Here is a 21789-nt window from a genome sequence, read left to right on the forward strand (position 1 = left end):
AGGGAGCTGGCACCTTCTGTCACTACTTGTGCGTGGAGCTGAAGCTGCAGTAGCAACACACCTGCCTTACAGTTGAGTTTTAAAGGCTATGATTGGCTTAGCACAGATGCTTAAATAAAAATAACAGAGATATTAATTAATTCACCTGTGCTTAATTATGGATATCCTTAACACCTGGACTGTTGGGGTGCCGTAAGGACTTTGTTTGAGATCCACTGGATTAAACTTTGAATCTCACATAAAACATACCATCCAACATGACCCATTGTATTCGGTACACAATGCTCTCTGCCTGGACTTCCCTGGTAATGTATGATTGTCATCACCTGTGTTGAAACAGCCTTCTCATCAATTACCTAGCTCCCCACAAGGTGCTGGCAATCATACATTACCAGGGAAGTCCAGGAGCAGAGCATTGTGTACCGAATGCAATGGGTCATGTTGGAGGGTATGATAAAATTGTGGTTGAACTCATTGTAAATAAAGAAAAAACACATTCATTGTATGTAACAAGCGCTGCAGAAAATGTGTGTGCTATATAAATACCTGGTAATAATAATAAATAAAATAAGCTCACAATCAAAGGTCGAAAATGCCATTGTTTTTACTTTGTGTTCATATGTCCTAAAAGTAAAACACATCAATCAAAACCCAAATGATACAGACTTGTGTTGAAAAATGCAATTATATTTTTGTCATTGAACTAAAACTTTCTCAAAAAGTAGATACGCTTTGTATTACATCTAATGTTTGCCACATTGCAAAAAGTGTTTCTGCAAATTAAAAAAAATGCTTCAAATTGAGATTACTTGTTATAATATGGTAATTGTATTACTTATGATTATTCTGTTTTGCAACAGTTTATGGCAATGAATTTTAGTAAAATGAAATTAAATGAATATGGTAGCTTTTTGTGATAGGACACAGGTTTGATGCCCACTTAATGTTGATGATAATTAATGCTATATGCCATTTACAATATTTAAGACATTATGTACTTACTGTATCAGTTATAGTTTCTTATTGCAGAATGAGCGCGTCTGACATGTAGGACAGCTGACTTTAAATTACAAAATAATAATAAAAAAACAACACCATTTTCATTAAGATTTTCTCTTTTTTATCAAACAAGTAAAACTACAGATTTGAATACAATGAAATGGCTGTTAATACATATAAATGAGTATCAAGACACTTTAACCATTTACGGTATGTCTATCTAAAAACAAATCTCAGCATTGATATTAAAGTTACATTTTGGTAATTGTGAATTCTATTTTTAGTTCATGTTGTGATTATTGTAGTGTGGATCACAAAAACATCTGTACCATCTGCCTATTGCTTGATAACTCCCATTAATGTTAAAAAGTATAATGCTGTTTAACAAATTATATACTGTAAGGCGTATTTAATAACAGTAGGCAAATAGCACAAACATGCTGTAAACAGCAAACCAAAATTGGCATTAATCATGCCTGGCCCTAGAGCGGAACAATTACATGGTGGCAATTTGCCCTTTATGCTCCTAATGGTGGTTTGTTATTTATTTTCCTTTCTTGCATGTTATGTAGATGTTTTTCGTTGTGATATTTTTTTTATTGCTGCCAACATAAAAAATACATGATCATGATGTATTTATAGAGATGTAATTATGGTCTGTGTGGAGCCATGTGTTGGTGGCGGTAGAATACAGAAGGGCTAATATTGTTCAGTCAAGTGCACATTTCACCAATGAAAGCAAATACCCAATTTGAGTAAATAAAAAAGCTAGGCAACCATACTGTGTTAAAAAAACCTATATCTATTTTTGTTGCCATATATAATAGTTTTATTAGAACCTTATTTTCATTAATTGTTTGAAGATAGTCAGAGGAATGGAGGTGGTGGTGGTGGTGAAAAAGAGGTATAATGCGGATGTTATTTTCCGCTTACCAGGCAAGGAGTGTCATCAGGATAGACCTCCCCCCAGCATGCAGTGCCAATTTGATCAACATGATCCTTCCATTCCTCCAGACACAGACGTGTTGTGGTCTTATGTGCATCATCAGGAGTGGAGAAAGTTATTCATGAATAACTGATAAACCACCCCACAAAAGTCTAAATTCACCACTGTGTCCATAAGGAAACGAGTTAGTAAAAATCCAGCTAACAAATCTATTAGATGATAGATTTCCAAAAATCATTGAAGATCTAACTGAGGGTCACAGTTCATCTGTGCTATGTCCGCCATGGTACTAAATACACCTTATATGGGTACAGTATTGGTGAGACCTTTTTTACTTTGAAACATTGATGGCTCATATCATCATAATCATTACTGGGCACCATATAGTATAAGATGTATACCAATGTTTATCAATAATTTTGGTGTATTTAACAATTCAGGTGTTTATATACATACAACATAATAAAAAATTTGTAAAGACCTATAATTTTGTCTGACATATCCAAGACCTTTATTTCTGAAAATGGAGTGTTCGTTTCATATAGCTCTTTGAAAATGAAACAAAATACTTAGGGATTGGCTGAATTTATGGATAAAGAAAACGTAACACAATTCTGGCGCAACAGTATAGATTGTTAAAAATTACTGGCATCAGTGTCAAAGAGCCTAAGGACCTGAATCCATTGAAACTTGGTTTTATTGTACTTTTTCTGTGGCACTGTATGGAACAAATCAAACACAAATTGTGACAAATCATCCATCTTGTGACATATAAGCTATTTACTAGGTCTGAAGCCTGCAAGTCGCTCAGTTCTGTGCATTACAAAAAATACAGAAACCTTGATAAAACATAGTCCCAAATGGCGAGCGTAGGAACATGGCTGTTCCCAAATTCTCAGAAGTGCTGTGCTGCAATTGTTCTGGCTCAGTACAGTAAAACCTTGGTTTCCAAATAACTCCATACTGCTTCTGTAAATATATTATACCATTGTAAAAACAGCTTAGTTCAGTTACAGAGACAAAACCTTGGTAATACTGCATGTCTTGCTGTCACCTGAGGGATCATTTGTAATGATGCTCTTATTTTTTTCTGCCGTGTATTGTCTGACATGTAAAACACAAGCAGAACTTATCATTAATAGGACATGTTCAGCATTTCAGCAGATTTGTGCAAACCCGTGTATGATTCTCTGCAAATAATTCCTAGCTGTGCTGTCTCCACTTTTTTATTATTATTTTTTATTTTTTTATTTATTAGGTTTTTACATTTGTATAAAGTGTACTAACCAAAGTTCATAGCAGCCATATTCGTAGCATTGTGAGTTGGATTTAAAAAGTAACGTTTCTGAATTTCTTCTTTTCCTTTGTGCAAGATTCAGAATGCTGTACTCTTGTTCTTTTGCTCGTTGAGTTTTGGGAAGAATTATTTTATCCGAGTCCTCTGAGTAAAGGAACAAAAACTCCACAAATAAGGCTCCAGGTATAACTCTGTGCATCTCTCTAACTTGCTTCTAGCCCATGCTGGTTGAAATCGGCCTCCCAGGATGACATCCTTAGAATTCCTCTGTCTCTATATATTAAGAGCAAATGTTATGTGTGTGTAGCAAAGGTTCTATATCAGAATGTGCAGTTGAGTCTCTCTTGAGAAATTACAGGAGTAGTCTAGGAAGCCTGATTCACCCATTCCTACAGGCCAGAGACCATGACTTGAAAGGAAGGCTGCACATGTCTGTGCCGAGGGCTGGCACTGGGGCTTACGCACGGACTGGCACAGCTTGCATCTACGCCACCTATTGATGGCAAGTAGGCATGATGGAGGATGGGTAGTTGTAATGATAGCCTTCGCTGTATACTGTTAAGAAATAAAAAAGGAAATAAATTAACATCATTGACTGTCCCAGTGTAGTTTTTTATGTACACAGTATACTGTAACTTCTTGGTATGACCAAGTTTAGAAATAGACTACATGATGTAAATAATTGTGCATATGAATATATAACGCGCATTTTCTGATAGTGCTCAATTAGTTTAATCGACAGAAAGTAATCCATGAAATCATTTCAGGAATGAATAAAATAGGCAATAGATGACATATCCAAAATGTAGAAACTGCTGTACATCTCATGTCTATTTGTATCCTTTTCTGAGTACCAGTTACTTTTGTCATTCTTATACTACTCTACTTAAGTACTGTGGTATTTCAAATTGAGAGGAGGGGGTACGAAATGAAAAAAAACGAATCAAGGGGTACGAAAGAGAAAACACTAAACACTAATACCCTAACCCTCGGCCTTAATCATAAACCTTAACACAAATATCCAAAACCCTCACAATTAATCCTACTACCCTAACACTAACACCCCAAGCCTTACCCTTAATTTGAATCCTGGCCATAATACTCTCATTTATCCCCTAATCACTGCAGACAGAAGGCAACAGGTTTTCATATAACTGACTGCAGCGTCTCTGACCTGCCTATAACTATTTATACCATCTTATCTCAGAGGGTCCATGTGACAATGGATGATGCTTTTAATATTATTCATTTTACATTCCCGCCCTCATTATTTGTCTTGCAGAAGCAAAAAGTGCTGCAAAAATCACCTTTTAATCAAGAGTAGTTGGGAGAGCCTTAGTATGAACACTCAGTATGCACCCAGCCTTAGGTGCTTAATACAATATGCTTTTCATGTAGAATTAAATCTAATTAAACCATACTGAAATTGAAGTAAGGTGCATGGTATTTGGTGACTGTAAGAAGCTCTCTTTGTGATACTCCTCTTGCAAAAATGTATGGTATGGCACTGCAGAGATTGCAGTATTAGGAGGAGTGCAGGCTCCTGCCACAACGTTTTTTTCCTACTCCTGACTGATGAACGATGAGATGCATCATGTTCTTTCCAGTACTTTGAATAGGAGAGACAGACAAAGTGGAAAAGTTGACCATGGCAACCAATCAGCAACCATCAACTGTTATTTTATAGACTTAAAGCAGGAAGCTGATTGGTTGGTATGGTTTGATGCATCTCCACTTGAGTAATATACTCGCAATCACAACCTATATTAGAAGTAAAATTTGGTTTCATTATTTATTCAGTAACTTCTACAAAGGGCCAGAATTTCCAAAAGCAATACCGGCCGCCTCATACAGCATGACGAGCTAGGAATGTTCTGTCACTGTACATTGGACCTGATTTAGATGCGGAAATAATGCAGATATTAATGCAGTGAAGCAATTCTCGGCCCACTGTTCATGCAGCACAGTCACACTACACACATGTCAAGGTAGTTTTCCGAGGACGCTAACAGTGAGGATTCAATTGCAAACTATTGACAGGAAGAGACCATTTTGTGAAAAGCAGTGTGGAGTTGCGACAAAATCTCTGGCATTTTGCGAAAGGTTGCAGTGCGTGTCTCTGCCTACAGTATATCAGTCATCTCTAATATAGAAAACAGCCTATGGGCCAGATGCACTAAGCTTCAAAAGTGATAAAATGGAGAGTTATAAACAACCAGCCAATCGGCTCCTGCCTGCCATGTCACAGACTGTGTTTGAAAAATGTCATGCAGGAGCTGATTGGTTGGTTGTTTATCACTAGAGACAGGATTATATGCAATATAAAAAGCTTGAAATATGCATGCAAATATGCATGAAAAATACTTAAAATATGCATGAAAAGTGTTAAAATATGCTACATTAAATAATGGAAAAAAAGTCATTTTTAACTTATTTATTTAAAAATCAGCAGCCTATTAGTTGCAAATAAACCTCAAAAATAGGCCCACAGCATCTGCAGATGTTTAGTGCTGTACACAGGATTTTTTTTCTTCCAGGCTGCTACAGCACACTGCAGCGTCCTAGACTCTTCTGTTATCAACTACACAGACCCTCATCTCCAGCGCCGATGGATCAAATGTCAGCATAGCATGTGAAATCGGCACAGTGGAAGGCTTTCTCCCTGTGCCGCATACTCACTGTGACCCGGAGTTTCCTTCCGCGTGATGTCACAATCCTTCCGCCCACCTCCTCTGCTGCAGAAGTCTCTCTCTTGGCGCAAAGTCCCAGGACAGGGGCAGGCAAAGGTTCAGGAGCTTTGTGGCATAACCCGCCCCAACTGACTTTTATTAAAAAAGATTGGCAGCCTAGAGCAATGTCCCCAACACTGCGCACATATTGGCCCGGCCTGCACACTCTACCACTAACTGGCCAGCAGGAGGGCAAATCAGTGCTGTGATTCGTGGATGGAAAGGTGGTGGGTCCTAAAATATGCACCATCACTAGATTTTAGGTAAAATATGCAATAACAAGTGAGAATGGGCAAAATATGCGAATGCATATGCAAATATGCAAATGCATATAATCCTGTCTCTATTTATCACTCTCCATTTTATCACTTTTGAAGCTTAGTGCATCTGGCCCTATGTCTAATTACCTGCAGCCATTCTGCATGACCACTCAGATGATTTATTATTGGGGAGCCTGCTAGCACTGCTGCATGTCTGTACACAGTTGCTGACATTAGCGCGACTATAAGTTGGCATTATTTCTAATACATTTAAAGGCTTTTTTTCACACATTACAATGTGCACAGGAAACCAGATGCAATTGTATTAGTGTATGTATCTGAATCAGGCCCAGTGTGACAATTATAAACTTTCAAGCATCTCCTGTATCATTTAGCTGGCACTCTTACAAGATAACTTTTCTTCTTCCTGATCGCTGGAGCAGGCTCTTATTAAAAAAAAAAATTGGTACATTAAAGAGGAATAAAGATCCTCATCCATAAGATTTTGCAGTGACAAGGATTCTTCCTTCTCAGAGCAGTCCTCGTGAATAGGAGCAAATCCATCCGCTGGGTGAAAATCTTGCACTCAGAAACCACATTATGCTTGATGGAAATATAAAAAAAGCACAATGTGGTATAGTGAGGTGAGGTTGGTGAGGTTGAACAGCACATCTTGCAGAGCTTGACTAACTTGCAGGATGTCTTTAATAAGGAGGAACAGTGGAAGTGGTGCACTATAGTTCACCCTGTCTCCTAGGCAAGGCAACAGAGATCTTGGGCACAGTAAAGCAAAGTTCACGATTCAAAATGTTACATTTCACATGTTTCTAGGGATATGAAATGTACTTACTGCTCTGGTGAGTTAATATCTTCTATAGGCTCTTTGCTGGTTCTGGAAGATTCTATAGTATTCCATTGTGGAGGGATATTTTGAGCATGGTGATTTTTTAAAACAGCCTTTTCACCATCTGTATTATACAAAAAAACAGATTTACATTAAATAAAACAGCAACATTTGTCATTTATTTGTAATTTATATTCTTGAGACCCGAAACCTACTGGAATCACATTTCTATCATTTTTAATCATACTTCAACAAAGGAAATGGATCTGTATGTACAGCAGTTCAAAACAGACTATCTAGTTTTCTAACCCACTTGCCTAGCATGGTTGCATCAGATGTGACCATCACCATACCAGGATGGGCTTTCCCTGACATGGTCGCATTTAATGCAACCACTCAGTAAAGCTCATTTTGTGGCTGCTGGAAAATAATCTACCAGCAGCCATCCTCTCAGATGGACATCCCCACCTTCCTGCACTTATGGATCAGTCCCCAATTTCTGCCAATCAGTGATGGATACAGCGATTGGCCAGCCCATCAGCACCCCTACCTTGTGGCTGTAGGCAAATCTAATGCAATAAGTAGCAGTCCTTTCTGTGTCAGGTTCCTTCGCCTCTCTACAAGCACCAGGGAAGTCAGCAGCAGCATCCCTGTGTGTATCGGGTGCCTGCTCCTCTATGCAGACACTTTGAATATCTCAGCCACTAATGTTTCAACTAATGTTCTTTAAAAAAAACAAATTTGAAAATCATGTTGGATGTTTAAAATAGATGTTCTTAACCTCGTTCTATCAAACCCCCCAACAATTGGTAAAAAATATTAGCCAGTTAAGAGGTTGAAACTTACAAGTTATGTTTTGCTAAATGATCAAATGTAGTCATTAGCTAGATGATTTTAATGAGATTATTATAATTATTGTTGTTGCTGTTTTGAACTACAGTATGGAGAACTGCAATGGCTTACACTATATACAGAAGGGAAACCATGGCAGACATGAAGCAGTGTAGACAAAATGAACACAAAGCGATAGGGATATAACCCTGCTCATTAGAGAGTTTACCATCTATTGGAAAAGGGCACAGCTGAAGCAAGTGAATTGAGTGTGGTTCAGTGTAAAGATGAAAGGGTTGTGTTTCTCTGAGTAATCAGCAAATCTGTATCCTCATATTGATAATCATTTATAATAATGAGAGCACATACATGGATTATTTGGAACATTTTAACTCGTTTACTATCTGGCATTGGTCTACAGCACAGGTTCTCAAACCTGGTCCTCAGGACCCCACGCAGTGCATGTTTTGCAGGTTTCCTCACAGAATCACAAGTGAAATTATTAGCTCCACCTGTGGATCTTTTAAAATGTGTATCCGAATAATGAGTGCACATGTGCACCTACCAGTTGACCTGGAAAACGTGAACTGTGTGAGGCCTTGAGGACCGAGTATGAGAACCCCTGGTCTACAGTATGTAGTGTCTTTCCATAGACAAGGTTGGGATTGGAATAAATCCTGGTATGGTGTCTTACAAAGACTATGCCTCAGAGTTGTAGTGAGGTTCCCAGTAGCTCAAGTCAGAGGCGTAGCTAGGGTGGTTCTGGTGGAGCTCATGCTCCAGGCGCCTGCTCTGATGTTGGCGCCGGGCATTCGCTGAATGCAGTGCAGGGATGAGCTCTCTGCTCTGCATCCCCACTACTGTGGCTGTGCGCTGCTTCTGCTGCCGCTGTACCTGTCACACTCTGGACAGCACAGCGCCGGCAGCCTGAAGATACAGTTCCGTCCCCCTCCTTCCGAGCAGTGCATTCATGCAGCATGCCTGCTTACTCAATGACAGGACAGCCTTAAACTCCGGAGTCCGTCTGTTCCTTACAACTTCAAGAGGCAAAGAACTTCTCCCTGTCCACTCAAGTTACCAAGCCCTCCCTCCGCTCTTCCTGCTGCTGCTGCTGCACGTATGTGTCCGGAGCAGACAGTTTAACTGTTTGCATCCCTTGCTTTAAACAGTAAGTGTCAATAAAGGTGTGTGTATGTATAATTAAAACTATATATATATATATATATATATATATATATATATATATATATAATCTCCAGAGGGTCCTGCACTGCTGTCCTAGCAGTAATAAATATCCAGTACTGCCATCCCAGCTTTCTTAATACTGTCCCTTCTGTCACTGTCCCCATGTCCCCGCTGTACCTGTCCCGCATTCCCTGCTGCCTTTCACTCTCCCCACTGTCCCTGTGCCCACATTCCCCTCTGCCACTGTCCCTGTGCCCGCAACCCCCACTGTACCTGTACCCACATCCCCCGCTGTCTCTCCCTGTATTTTGGCTCATTCTGTGTGGCAGGGCTTGAATATTGGCTCATTCCGTGTGGCATGGCGTGAATTTTGGCTCAACCAGTGTGTATTTTGGCTCATTCTGTGCAGCATAATGTGATTTTTATTCATTCCCTGTGAATTTTGTCTCCTTCTGTGTGAATTTTGTCTAATTGTATGCGGCATAAAGTGAAATTTGTCTCATTTTGAATGGCATAATTGTATGGCAATACTGCCCTTGGATTGGAGGGGGCGCCGTAGCGCACACATGCTCCGGGCACTGTGGGAACACGCTACATCACTGGCTCAAGTACTGTGAGTTTCCTCTTGAATTGGGTAAATAACCTGAATTCGACAAAAAAGGCTTAATTGCATGTATACACTGTATACTGCGCATTCCGCCAAATAACTATCTTTATTATTCGTGTTCATACATTTAAATATCATTGTGTTTCTACAAATATGTTCTGAATGTAAGGTACTAGTTCATATCCAGATTTCGATCTGCTTTGCTCCATATGATTATATTATATCATTGTATCTTACTCCTAAACCTGTGGAAATTATCAGTCAATCTGAAAGAGCCAATGATGCGTTAGACCAATTCCTGGTCTTTTCCTCTTCCTGCTCTGGCATTCCAGCTGCTATATCCACAGATAATCGCTTGGCAGAGATTTGGAAGGAAGTTTGTATACAGAAGTACTACTATTCACTGAGCTACGCAGAAGACAGCCACTCCACTCTGAGGTACAGTAGTCTACTAAGAATTTATGCTAAGACTATCCACCATCATTAGTCCTGTGGTATGAGTACATTAGGTCCTCGATTTATATTATATGTGTTAGCGCTTCAGGGATGCAGCTCCCAGCTATTGCACCGTCGGTCCGGCATCTGACAGTGCAGATACTGCAGCACTGGGGAGCTGCTGATCACTTAGCAACGGGCACGCTATTGTCAGAGTACACCTGTGATCAGGTGAACTCTTTTCATTATTAGTTCTTATCTCTTCTCTTACCTAGCTTTATTTAGTGTTTTGTCTTTGTGATTACAATAGTGTATTTTGTCTCTAGTCTCCCTCACTGCCAGTATCTGCGTACAACAACATATTACTTTGTACATGCTGCACTCTGTCTGATTCACATATGCTGCAGTATTTCCATTATCTTATATTCATATATTCATATGTCTTGCAGTTCTGCCATTATTACACATTGTTTTATATATATATGTCTTGTCCTGATGATAAATCACAGGACAAGACGGCAGCATAGCCAACTGACAGGTCTTAAGCTGGGGGGCACAGCACTAAAAAACTCTGATCATGTGCGGAATCTTGGTGTTGTCCTGGATAATGGCCTGACACTTAAACATCAGGTGTCAGCCACAATCAAATCCTCATTCTTTCATCTGAGAAACATAGCCAGAATCAAGCATTTAATTCCCCCAGAAGACCTTCCTAAAGTCATACATGCATTTATATCATCACGACTAGACTACTGCAATGCTCTCTACCTGGGTCTTCCAGCAAAAGAATTGCACCGCTTGCAGCTGGTACAAAATGCAGCCGCCAGACTATTAACTAACCAGCCCCGCTCCTGCCACATAACTCCCATTCTCTACGCCCTTCACTGGCTACCTGTAAAATGGCGAATCGTTTTCAAGATTGGCTTACTCACTTTCAAGGCCCTACATGACCAGGGCCCAAGGTACCTGCAACAGCTGCTGATCCCTTACTGTCCTACTCGATTACTACGATCCACTGAAGAAGGACTACTAACAGTACCCAGAATCTCCCTGAATTCATCTGGGGGTCGAGCTTTCAACTTTGCTGCTCCAACTCTGTGGAACTCTCTTCCTTGCACAGTGCGAGAAGCGCCCACTATAGAATCCTTTAAAAATAGACTAAAGACATACTTATTTACTCAAGCATTTCACTGACATCTACTGTTAAACTTGTTTTGTATTTTGAGCTGTAAAGACAATGTGTGAAGCACTTTGAGTCCTATTGGGAGAAAAGTGCTATATAAATATCATTATTATTATTATTATTATTATGTCTTGCGGCGCCTCTATTTTCATATACTGTTTAAATATATATACATGTTATGCAGCACTGCGATTTCCACATGCGGTCTTTTATATGTACTTGTCTGGCAGTTTAGTGATTGCTACCTCTTGCCTTATTACATACTGTACAGTATCTTGTGATAGGCATTATTGCATCTTATCTTTTACACCTTGCTATTTTATTACTATAGTAAATTGTCTCATTCATATGTCCTGTCAACTTGCCACCAGTACACACTCTGGAGAATCCTGTATTGCTTGTATTCTTCCTCTTCTTCACCTTTCTTCATGCTCACTTATCTATACTGACCAGGTCATTTGGTGTAAGCTTACACTGGCCCCAGTGGCATAATTCCTGATGGCATCCAAGTACTGGTAGGCATATAAAGCCTTATGGGAACATGACTATTATGGACACGAAGAACTGCTGGTGTCCTCTGTGAGTCTTACACTTGGGTGTACCGGGGTGACTGTCCAGAAGACGGTTGCCAAGTGCCACCTTTCCGGAACATCCAATCCTGCAAGCCTGCTTCATCTACTTTACTCAGTTTCTCTCTGGATCATAACAGTATGCTAGGGGCTCTAAATTTATTTCGCTCCGGGACCCAGCCAGACAATAAAAATGATTACAGGACCACAGCAAGTTACTGCAGAATTGTACAGTAGCATTGCAGAGGCACAAATCAAATGAAGTGACCACTAATACAACAGGGAGGCAGTAGGTGATGAGGGAGGCAGTGGATGTTTACCTAATGATTTTTCCCCTATCCCCACCCTTCCTTCCCCCCTCATTCTCTCCTGCTGCTGCTTTCCAGAACCTCCCCTCCTGGTGCCCAGAGATAACCACCCCCCCCCCCCCCCCCGTGCTGTACTTACTTACAAGTTCTGTAACAGATTCAAATTCCTGCTTAGTGAGCGCAGCGAGCCCCGCGAGTGGACGCATATTACTTTACATGTATTGCGCGTCCGCTCGCCACGCTTCGGGCTCGGTGGCTCGCTGCGCTCGCCACACTATCTAAAATCAACTCCGTGCCGACGTGGATAGTGGGGGTATGAAACATTTTATAATTACCAACACATACTGTAACAAAATAAATGAGCTATTTATATCTTACCTTTACTGTCTGTAAAGTTTTGTATACTGAGAATATCATTCAGATCCTGATAGTGGTTCTGCTTGATATAGGTTGTTTTCTCTGGTGTATCTTGAAGTTGCATTGTTACCTCCTCAAGATCTTTGTCAAGCTGTAAGAGTATAACACCTCAGTTACACATGCTGCTGCAGATAAGTAATTTGTAGGAGAGTATGAGCAGTATCACAAAATGGTGTCTGTATTAAAGCCCTAACTAGTTAATATCTTGTAGAAAAATGTATTATTTTTGTTTATTATTATGAGAATTAAGGCGAGGGGACATCCCACAAACATACAACTATGTTTTTGGACTGTGGGAAATCCATTAAAAAATGCAAACAGAAGTTTGGTCTGTTGCTGTATCAAGGTTCGGATTTGAACCCATGGCCCCAGTGCTTAGAGAATTAAATGCTGTCCAATCCATTCATTAAAGGCTAGTAGGTGATCTCCATACAGGTTTGACAACATTAAATCAAATGAATACCTGTAGCTTCTAAATAATAACTATATACCATGAAAATACTATGTAAATTACAGTTTTTAATGAATCACATATAAACATGAGGGCGTACAATGTAATATTTATACAAGGGACTAATACCCTCTTCTGGAAGGAAGGACTGGGGTGTAGTGTGTGAATGCATTCTGCAAATGGCATCAGTTCCACAGTCAAGCTCGGAAAACAGTTTTTTGGAGTTCGATCAATAGTCATTTACACAAATGTCGGTACTTATATGTTAGTTGGGCGCCCCCCAATATAGCAAGTACGCTCATACCCCCACTATCCATGTCGGCATTGAGTTGATTAAATATAGTGTGGCGAGCACAGCGAGCCACCGAGCCCGAAGCGTAAAACTAAGCAAATAGCTCAGTGGGCACCCAACTAACATATAAGTACCCAAATGTCTGTGGGGACTGCATGGAAATATAGATCTGTAGTGGACGGAGGAGACCTCTGTGATATGTTCTACATTGTACAGTAAGTTGAATTTCTGATATCAAAATACATAGGATAAGAAAAAAATCAGGATATTGGATTTTTTTCAGATTTTACAATTCTTGGCACTCGGGACATTGAGGCCAGTTGTGCGGGTGAAGGTCTGACAGTGGCCACCGGGGGGGGGGGGGTGTAGGCAGGTAAGGGGATTGCGTGGTGACAGAAAGGGTCTGACTGATGCAGCAGAGGTCCTGGTGCATGTATGAAGGCAAAAGTAGGTGTAATATTAATATATCATGGTTTTTACATAATACAGTTTATAGAATATCAGATAAGGGAGACTCAACCTGTATTACATTACTGTACTACATTACAGAATGGGTTCACTATTTAAGGAACATGAAGAATATTTGGAAACTACTATTTCTGCATATTTTACAGTACCATTCAAGTTAATTAATAGCCCGCTAAATCACATCAAAACACAAAATATTGAGTTTGTTTCGTTTCCCAGCATCTGTAATGTTGCAAATCTCTCCAATCAGGTGTTCTAGATTTTTACCAGCTAGACCGAATGGCTAAATCCTGTAAAGGTTATTGATTGATGTAACATGGTTATTTTTAACCCTTTGAGTGCATTTGTCAAAACTGGTGTAAAAATTGGTACACAAACATTTTTATTCATCATTCTGACCTGTAACCTTATATAGGAAATATAATCTTTGTTTACACAACATTTTTTATTTCAATTTATATAACAAATGTGAGCGACGCTGGCATTTTTAGCGGATTTCTTGCATACTATATGTCTATATTTTTAGCATATATTTTGCGCCTCTCTCACAGAGATGTTGGCACTCAAAGGGTTAAATGAAAATGAACCTGTATTGCTCGACTTTATATAAGATAAATGAAATAGATTAAACATGACTGTCATTAGGAATTCCATTGTGAGGGGCAGTATAAAAAACTTGCTGTTCAGTGTAACCCTGCATAACCCATTTCTTTTCCCCCCTTAACTTGGTTAGTTTACAGTTCACCTTCATTTTGACTTAGAGGTCTTTGTATTTTAAAATGTTACCTACATATCTGAAATGATGGAGAAACATCTATCCTATTACCTATTTCCATTATTCAGAGTTGATGTGGTATAAAACATATCTAATTAGTAACTTGCTGTTGACAATACCAATAAATCACTGTAAACTTTTTAAAAATGTGTTTAGGCGCTGTAAAGTATCTGTTGAACAAATTCATCAATGTTAATGTTCTCCCCAAGTGGGTAAGAAATAGCTGGATTCTATGTTAGCGTAAGTACTCATTTATCACACAGCAAGATATGTTAGACATTTATAAATGTACTACCATGACATCAGATGTTATTTTCATGGCTATAGTCATTTTTTGTTGACTCGTCCATGCATAGATAAACAAAACTGAAGTGTGATTATTCAAAATGTTTTTAAGTAGAATAGAAAAACTAAGAAAAAGTAAATTTGAACTGCACTTAACATAACAATAACCATTTATTTGCTTAATCAGCACATTTAAAATTAAATCACACCTTTGAAAAAGCTGGGAGTTACCCAGCGAAACGCTTCAGCCTACAGCACCCCCATTCCTGCCTCCAAGTGTGGACTGTGGAATACAAAATTATTTTTCCAAGTGGATACCTGAACCAAGACTGAAAGTTGACATTGCTACAATTTGGGGCTATACAAGTCAACTAAGGACAGAGCAACATCTTAACGGGGACCACTTCAACTGCAGCCCACAGCATTGGCAGATATCCCAGTTACGTGAGTGCCAAAATAAACTGTCCCCCCATAAAAACCATCTGGTCAACCTGAGTCCAATAGGAACAGGCAGGGCCATCTTAAGAGCAGTGTGGGCCCCTGGGCAAAGTAATGCACTGGGGCCCTTACCCATTCTCCCCATCTAGGGGTGGGGGGTGCTGCAGCTTTGATGTCCCATGGGTGGCAGGGGGTGCTCTATCTTCCACTCAACATGTAGGACCTGGAGCAGTAACTTCTGCTAATTACTCCTTAACTGCACAGGTGGTGGAAGGGTGAACACTAACGTGTGGAAGGGTGCACTGAGCTGAATGAAGGGTCCCTTGTAAATGACTTCCAGGGAGGTAGGGGGTGTTTTGTACACAGGCGAGGGTTGGATAATGGAGTGGGCTTAATATTCGTCATTTTCCGGTGGAAGGGCAGCTTGTTTGACTGCAGCTTTCGCCATTATCTGGAAATAGATTTCTTAGCTTTCAATAGTATAAAAACCTAGAGTCCCAACTTTCAGGCGGTGCTGGAAACTTGGGGATCAGAGATCAGGAGCCAGAGCAATCCATTGACAAAGATATAAAACTGTACACCAGACGTCTGAGCTGGACCAGGGACCGGCTGCTGGGAGGCTGATATCTCTGGTTCTGGGCATGATAGAGACAAGGCGCTAGTGTCACAAGAAAGGGGAGAGTCTCTCAGAAAAACTCTAAGTCAGAGGCAACCTGAGAAATATGACTGGTAATTGCAATTAACAAGTCGGATGTGGACTGCTGCTTTGAAGTTGGATATCTCCAGTTCCCCAGGGCCAATTTTCAAAATTCTCGTATCCCTGGAAAAAGGAGATCCTCAGCTATCAGAATAGTGCCCTTATTCACCTGGGGCCCCTGGGCAAGTGCCCATTAAGCCCATACGAAAAGACGGCCCTGGGAACAGGATCCATCCAAAGAAGGATCAGTGGGGTGTTTTTTCCAAAAAATTCCACTTATATTTATTGAAAGTTGGAGGATATTTATCATTATTCAAAGGCCTGCACCAAGCAAAAAAACTATTTTATAGTGTTTCTTAGTGTATTTTTAATGTGTTTATTGTTTTTATGATTTAATAAATTTAAAATGTGCTGATTAAGCAAATAAATTGTTAGAAATTAACTGTGGTCTCACTTTCCTCAAAAGTGCAGTTCAAATTTTCTTTTTGTCTGTTTTGCATTCAGGGACTGACTATCCCTTATTCAAATTGCTGCTTACATTTGAATAAGTCCCAACAAGTAGCACCAAGTTAATGCCCTAGTGGCATTATATTTTTGTTTGTGTGATTTTCAGAAAAGAAAAACTAGCATTTCATTTTTGTTTGTGATAGTGACACTGTAAGTGCTTTACCTCTGTTATCTTCATCCGTAAGCGATGGTTCTCCGATTGCAGCCCTTCTAGCCGGGATGTGCTGGCCTGGTTTACACTGGTAACCGAGGTCGATGTTTTGGAATCCTCTTTTTTTTGATTGTGCGTGAACTGAAATCTCCGACACTGTGTTGCTGCATCAGGATTCGTCCTTAGGGTAATTAACTATGAAAATTGAACAATAATATTTACTAGGCAGCACGTGAACAATGCTGAAACCTAATTTAATAAACGCTAGTCTTCTTTAACAGACAGGTGCTATATTATGCCAGCAATTTAGAGATTAATTGTATTTGTCAGTGCAAAAGTAATGTGCTCCATAGATGTACAGTAAGCAACATTAACTATTTATAAAAATAAACAGTTCAATTATGCATTAATAACGCCAGCAATTTTTTTTTAAACAAGATTGCAGGCAAAAAAAAATATTTTTTCTTCTCTTTTCTGGACAGCTGCAGCAGCCTTAGAAAGCTTATAAAGCAAACAGTCCGAGTGCTGTGTGTCTGTAGACTGGTTAATAGTATATAGCAGAATTTCTGTAGGGTCTTCCGTTCAATCTCTGCTTAAGTGGGTAGGGTAGGAGCACTGTGCATTCAGCAATAAATATTAAAGGTGTATTTGCCTGTTATATACTTTAGTTCTTAAACACACAAAGGCATGAGAAACGAAAATCTTTTATGAAGTCTTGGGGGTTTATATGCTAAGATGGGAGTTCTATTGAAGGTGGGATGTTTCCCAAAGCAACCAATCAGAATCTATTTATTTATTTAGCGCCTTTTGGAAGATAATAGAATCTAATTGGTTATCCATAGCAACATCCTGGGTGAGATTTATAGGATGAGAGATTTAGAAAGTGAGAGATTTGGTAAGAAATCTTCAGTTTTTTTAAAGCAGCAATCATGTACACTGCTTAACCAGTTTGATTTTGAAGCGTAAATGATTGCCACTTTAAAAAAACTGGCGATTTCTTACCAAATCTCTCACTTTCTGAATTCCCATCTTATTAAATAAATCCCTGATAGTCTTATATGAAGTTAGACATTTTCACAGAGGTACCGCGAATCTCCCTGCAGGCATGCAAATGGATGTTTTGCATAAATATCCATTCGCAGCTTGTGTGCCGGGGTGAAATCATTTGATGGTCGCCAACAAATTATTTTGCCAGTGCTTGCAGAACTAAGTCAGTCTCTGCTGGCCTTACACCTGCGGCACCTTGTACGGGAAAAGGGGGGGCAGCGGACTTCTGCTGACCTCATCTGCCCACCCCTGCACCTGCATTACCAGTGTATTTCCATGGAAATGCCCAGCGTCTTCACAGGAACACCCATGAAACGCTGGGCATGACGACGGCCCGCTGCCCCGCGCCCCACGAGCGGCCGGTGAATAATCAATTCCACATGGGCACTCTCACAAAGAGGCTGCACATGCACATAAACGCTTATGCACATGTGCAGTCTCTAAAAATCGCTCCCTTGTGCGAATGCGCAAGGTAGAAAATCAATTAGAATAACTTCCTCTGTACAGAACTTGAAAATGAGCATTTTTTAAGAATATCTAGTAATTGAATAGATCTGGTATTACAACGGACAAATGTGTGACTGGTTTAAAACTGAGTATATCCAAGGCCATCTTAACATATAGGCACACTGGGCAGATTCTTAAGGCTCATGACTCATACATTCATACTTCCTACAATACAATCCTGGGCGGTAACATTCTGGCCAGATCGCATTGTAAATGCAATCCGTGATAAATGGGCCCCATTGCCACTTTTCATGTCCCTTAGTTTTCTTAATTATAATAGCATACTTCAGTGGTTCTCAACTCCAGTCTTCAAGCACCGCCAGCAAGTCATGTTTTGTGGATTTCTATAATCATACACAGGTGAGTTCATTTATTTTGCTGGGTCAGTATTTATGCCACCTCTTTGAGTTGAGAACCACTGATCTACAGTATTTTGGTCTATATAGTGTGACTCATACACACGGATAGATGACCAATAATCACTTAACTGCTAAATTATAGGGCTTACATCCATTTCTAAATCAGGCACAATTTGGGGGTTATTCTGGTTGACACAGAGCACTGCAAAGTTTGCAGCACTGCGTGTCATTTTTCGCTCGTAAATGTCACCACTCCCCTTCTGAAATCAGCCGAACAGATGCCAATGGATGTTTTACATAAACATCCATTCGCATCCTATGGTGAAACACCCACATCGTTCGATAATCGCTGACCATCGAATGATGTGGAGGGTACGCGCAAAACTAAGACACTGTAAGGTGTCTTAGCTTTGCGTGTATTTGTAAGGGGAAAATGGCAGGCAGCTGACATCCGTCACAGGTTGATTTCCATAGGAACATCCAGTGTTTTCATGGGAACTCTCATGAAATGCTGGGCATTCCCGTGGGGGTGACTACCTGCCGCCGCCCCACGAGAGCGCCTGTTCGCCATGGCGATTTTCATTTTGCTATGGTAATTTAAGGATGATTCAACAAATTGTCAGGAAATGTTCCCCTATTTTCAGCAACAGTATTTTAAATTTTTCTAAAATATTTATTAAAATAAAATCACTGTAATTATAAAAAATGTCATATTTCAAATCTTTAAATTACGTGATGAAATTTGAGTTTGCCAAACAAATAACATTATCACAATTAAGCAAACATAATGTGGGGTCATTCAGCATTTTTTTTTGTTATAATTGTCACATCCACGCTAGAACATTTTCTAGAAGTCAACTGAGCTATGACAGTAAAAAAAGGAGAAATAATTGATGCCAATCAGTTGTGATTACCCACGCTAACAACTGTAGCGTGGGAAGATTTTGCTGCACTTGCAAAGCCTGCCTGGGTTCAGACCTCTAGACTGCAATAGAGCTGCCTGCACTTTGTTAATGTGCTGTATGCATAATATGATTTTGGCTGGTGGTACCACATACTTTAAGTAGACTGTCTGCAAATTCAGGGACACGGGTGGGGACATTTAAAATAATTGTGACTCATTAGTCAGGCGCCAGTGCTATCCTAAGCTCGCAGCTGTGCTAGTTCACCATGTAAATTAGTGGAACATTGATTTGGTTTTATTAGATTAGTGCTGCTTAATGAATAGGGAGCGTTACTAATTAATCTGTAGTGTTGTGGGCAGTATTCATCCTTCCATATGATTAAAGAAAGGCCAATGTAAAGAAAAACATATAGAAGGATACGCTGCTGTAGCCCCTAAGTAGAATAGACTCGTGTGTGGAAACAGCTGGCCAGGACATGTGTGCATTTGCACATTACGTCCACTCAGTTTATGAAGCTACTATTAACTACAAAATCACATGATAATCCTCTTGCAAAATGTGTAATCCGCAAACAGCCTTGTTCCGGGAGGATGCAGAATGAAAATAACAGATAAGGAAAGGAATTTAGAAAGATGGATGAAAACACAAATAATGAACATTTATATTATTATTTTAATTTACTTGGGAGTTGCAAAATCCTAGTGTTTTGGAAAGACCACGCTGCACTCTCTCACTGTATTTTAGAAGCTACTACTTCTTGCCTGGATGCTGAACCTTAAATCAGTATGAAGACTAGATTGTTCTAGCTCTTAGTTTCCAATAGAATTACTATAGCTCTCCCAGACTAATGCATACACTTAATACAGGTACTGTATACAGGGTACTTATACCTTTAACACAAATGAGGAATGTTGTACGAGAGTGCCCTGTGCTGCCTTTATATGGCAGCAATAGTGAGCGTGGATTATTACATAGACAGTGTCTAGATAGACAGGCAATAGGTCTACCTCACGCATTTCCAAACTGTGGCTCTCCAGCTGTTGGGAAACTACACATCCCAGCATGCCTTGCCATAGTTTTAGTATTCCCTAATAACAAAAACTGTACCAAGGCATGATGGGACTTGTAGTTTCACAACAGCTGGAGGGCCATAGTTTGGACATGCCTGGTCTACCCCATAAGGTTGACCGAGTCAAATCATCGACATAGGCCAGGGCCAAAATGTCGTCATAAAAAGGTAGACACATGAAAAGGTAGACATTAGTTTTTAACATTTTTTTTTTTTTTTTTTTTTTAAACATTAGATTTTTATTTCAAGAAATTTCGTCTGAAAGACAGTTTGGTATGGGAGAGGGAGTACAGAAAACAAAAGGGGAGGGAGCATTTATACATGCTTATGGAATAACAGACAAATTATCACAGATAGATAACTCAGATATAGAGACAAGGAGAAAGGAAAATAAAAAAAAATATTAATAATAAAAAAAAAAAAAATATATATATATATATATATACATACATATATATTCATACATACATATATACACACACCAGTCTAATAAACAGTAAGGGTGTAATAACAGTACAGGTACAGTCTGACTCTAATATCAAGTAAAGTAACATTAAGCAAATTTAGAGGCCATTAGTACTTGAGGCTAGAGATGGAATATCAATAGGGTCACTAAGCAAATTTGAGATGCCCGCCTTGTCACAGTAAAGAGACCATCCGAGCCATTTTGTCAATATTGAGTTAGGCGCATTGGAGTATTTTGCGCCAGTAGTTTCAAAAATATAATGTTTGTGGACTTTTCTACGAATGGAGTCTATGATCGGGATAACGTCTGATTTCCACACTTTAGCAATCAAGGCTTTAGTAGCGATCAGCACATGCCCAACTACATATTTGTCAGCCGCAGAAAAATAGGGTGGGAAAATATGAAGCAATGCTAGGGCTGGGTCAGGGGCGATGGTAAGGTTGAGTATAGAACCTATCAGGTGGAACACCTCGACCCAAAGAGGTCGCAGCAACGGGCAATCCCAGAAAATATGGAAAAGGTTTCCAACTAACCCACACTTTCTCCAGCAGGTGTTTGAGGTGGATGGCCAGATCTTATGCAATCTTGCAGGGGTATAGTATGCTCTATGTAGAAGCTTAAAAAACATTTCAGAATGGTGTAAACAACGCGAAATCTTGAAGCATGACTTGTAAATACCATCCCAATCATCCTCAGAGATGGACACGTTTAGGTCTCTTTCCCATTGTGATTGGGAAGTTGATGTATGTCCGTCTGAGGTTG

At 39.7% G+C, this 21789-nt stretch overlaps 1 protein-coding gene across 1 annotated transcript in view; it reads right to left on the reverse strand.

The window, feature by feature from the left end:
* Positions 1 to 616: 616 nt before the first annotated feature.
* Positions 617 to 21789, reverse strand: part of GABBR2 (gamma-aminobutyric acid type B receptor subunit 2) — a 645054-nt gene continuing 623881 nt past the window's right edge. Inside the window, exons 16-19 of the mRNA XM_083188433.1 lie at positions 16687 to 16869; positions 12572 to 12701; positions 7082 to 7199; positions 617 to 3797 (exon numbers count right to left, since the gene is read on the reverse strand). Coding sequence (XP_083044559.1) covers positions 3632 to 3797; positions 7082 to 7199; positions 12572 to 12701; positions 16687 to 16869 — 597 coding nt within the window. The 3' untranslated portion in view covers positions 617 to 3631. The remainder of the gene's footprint in view (positions 3798 to 7081; positions 7200 to 12571; positions 12702 to 16686; positions 16870 to 21789) is intronic.

This window comes from Crinia signifera, chromosome 5, assembly GCF_055691185.1.
Source record: "Crinia signifera chromosome 5, ASM5569118v1, whole genome shotgun sequence".
NCBI lineage: Eukaryota > Metazoa > Chordata > Amphibia > Anura > Myobatrachidae > Crinia > Crinia signifera.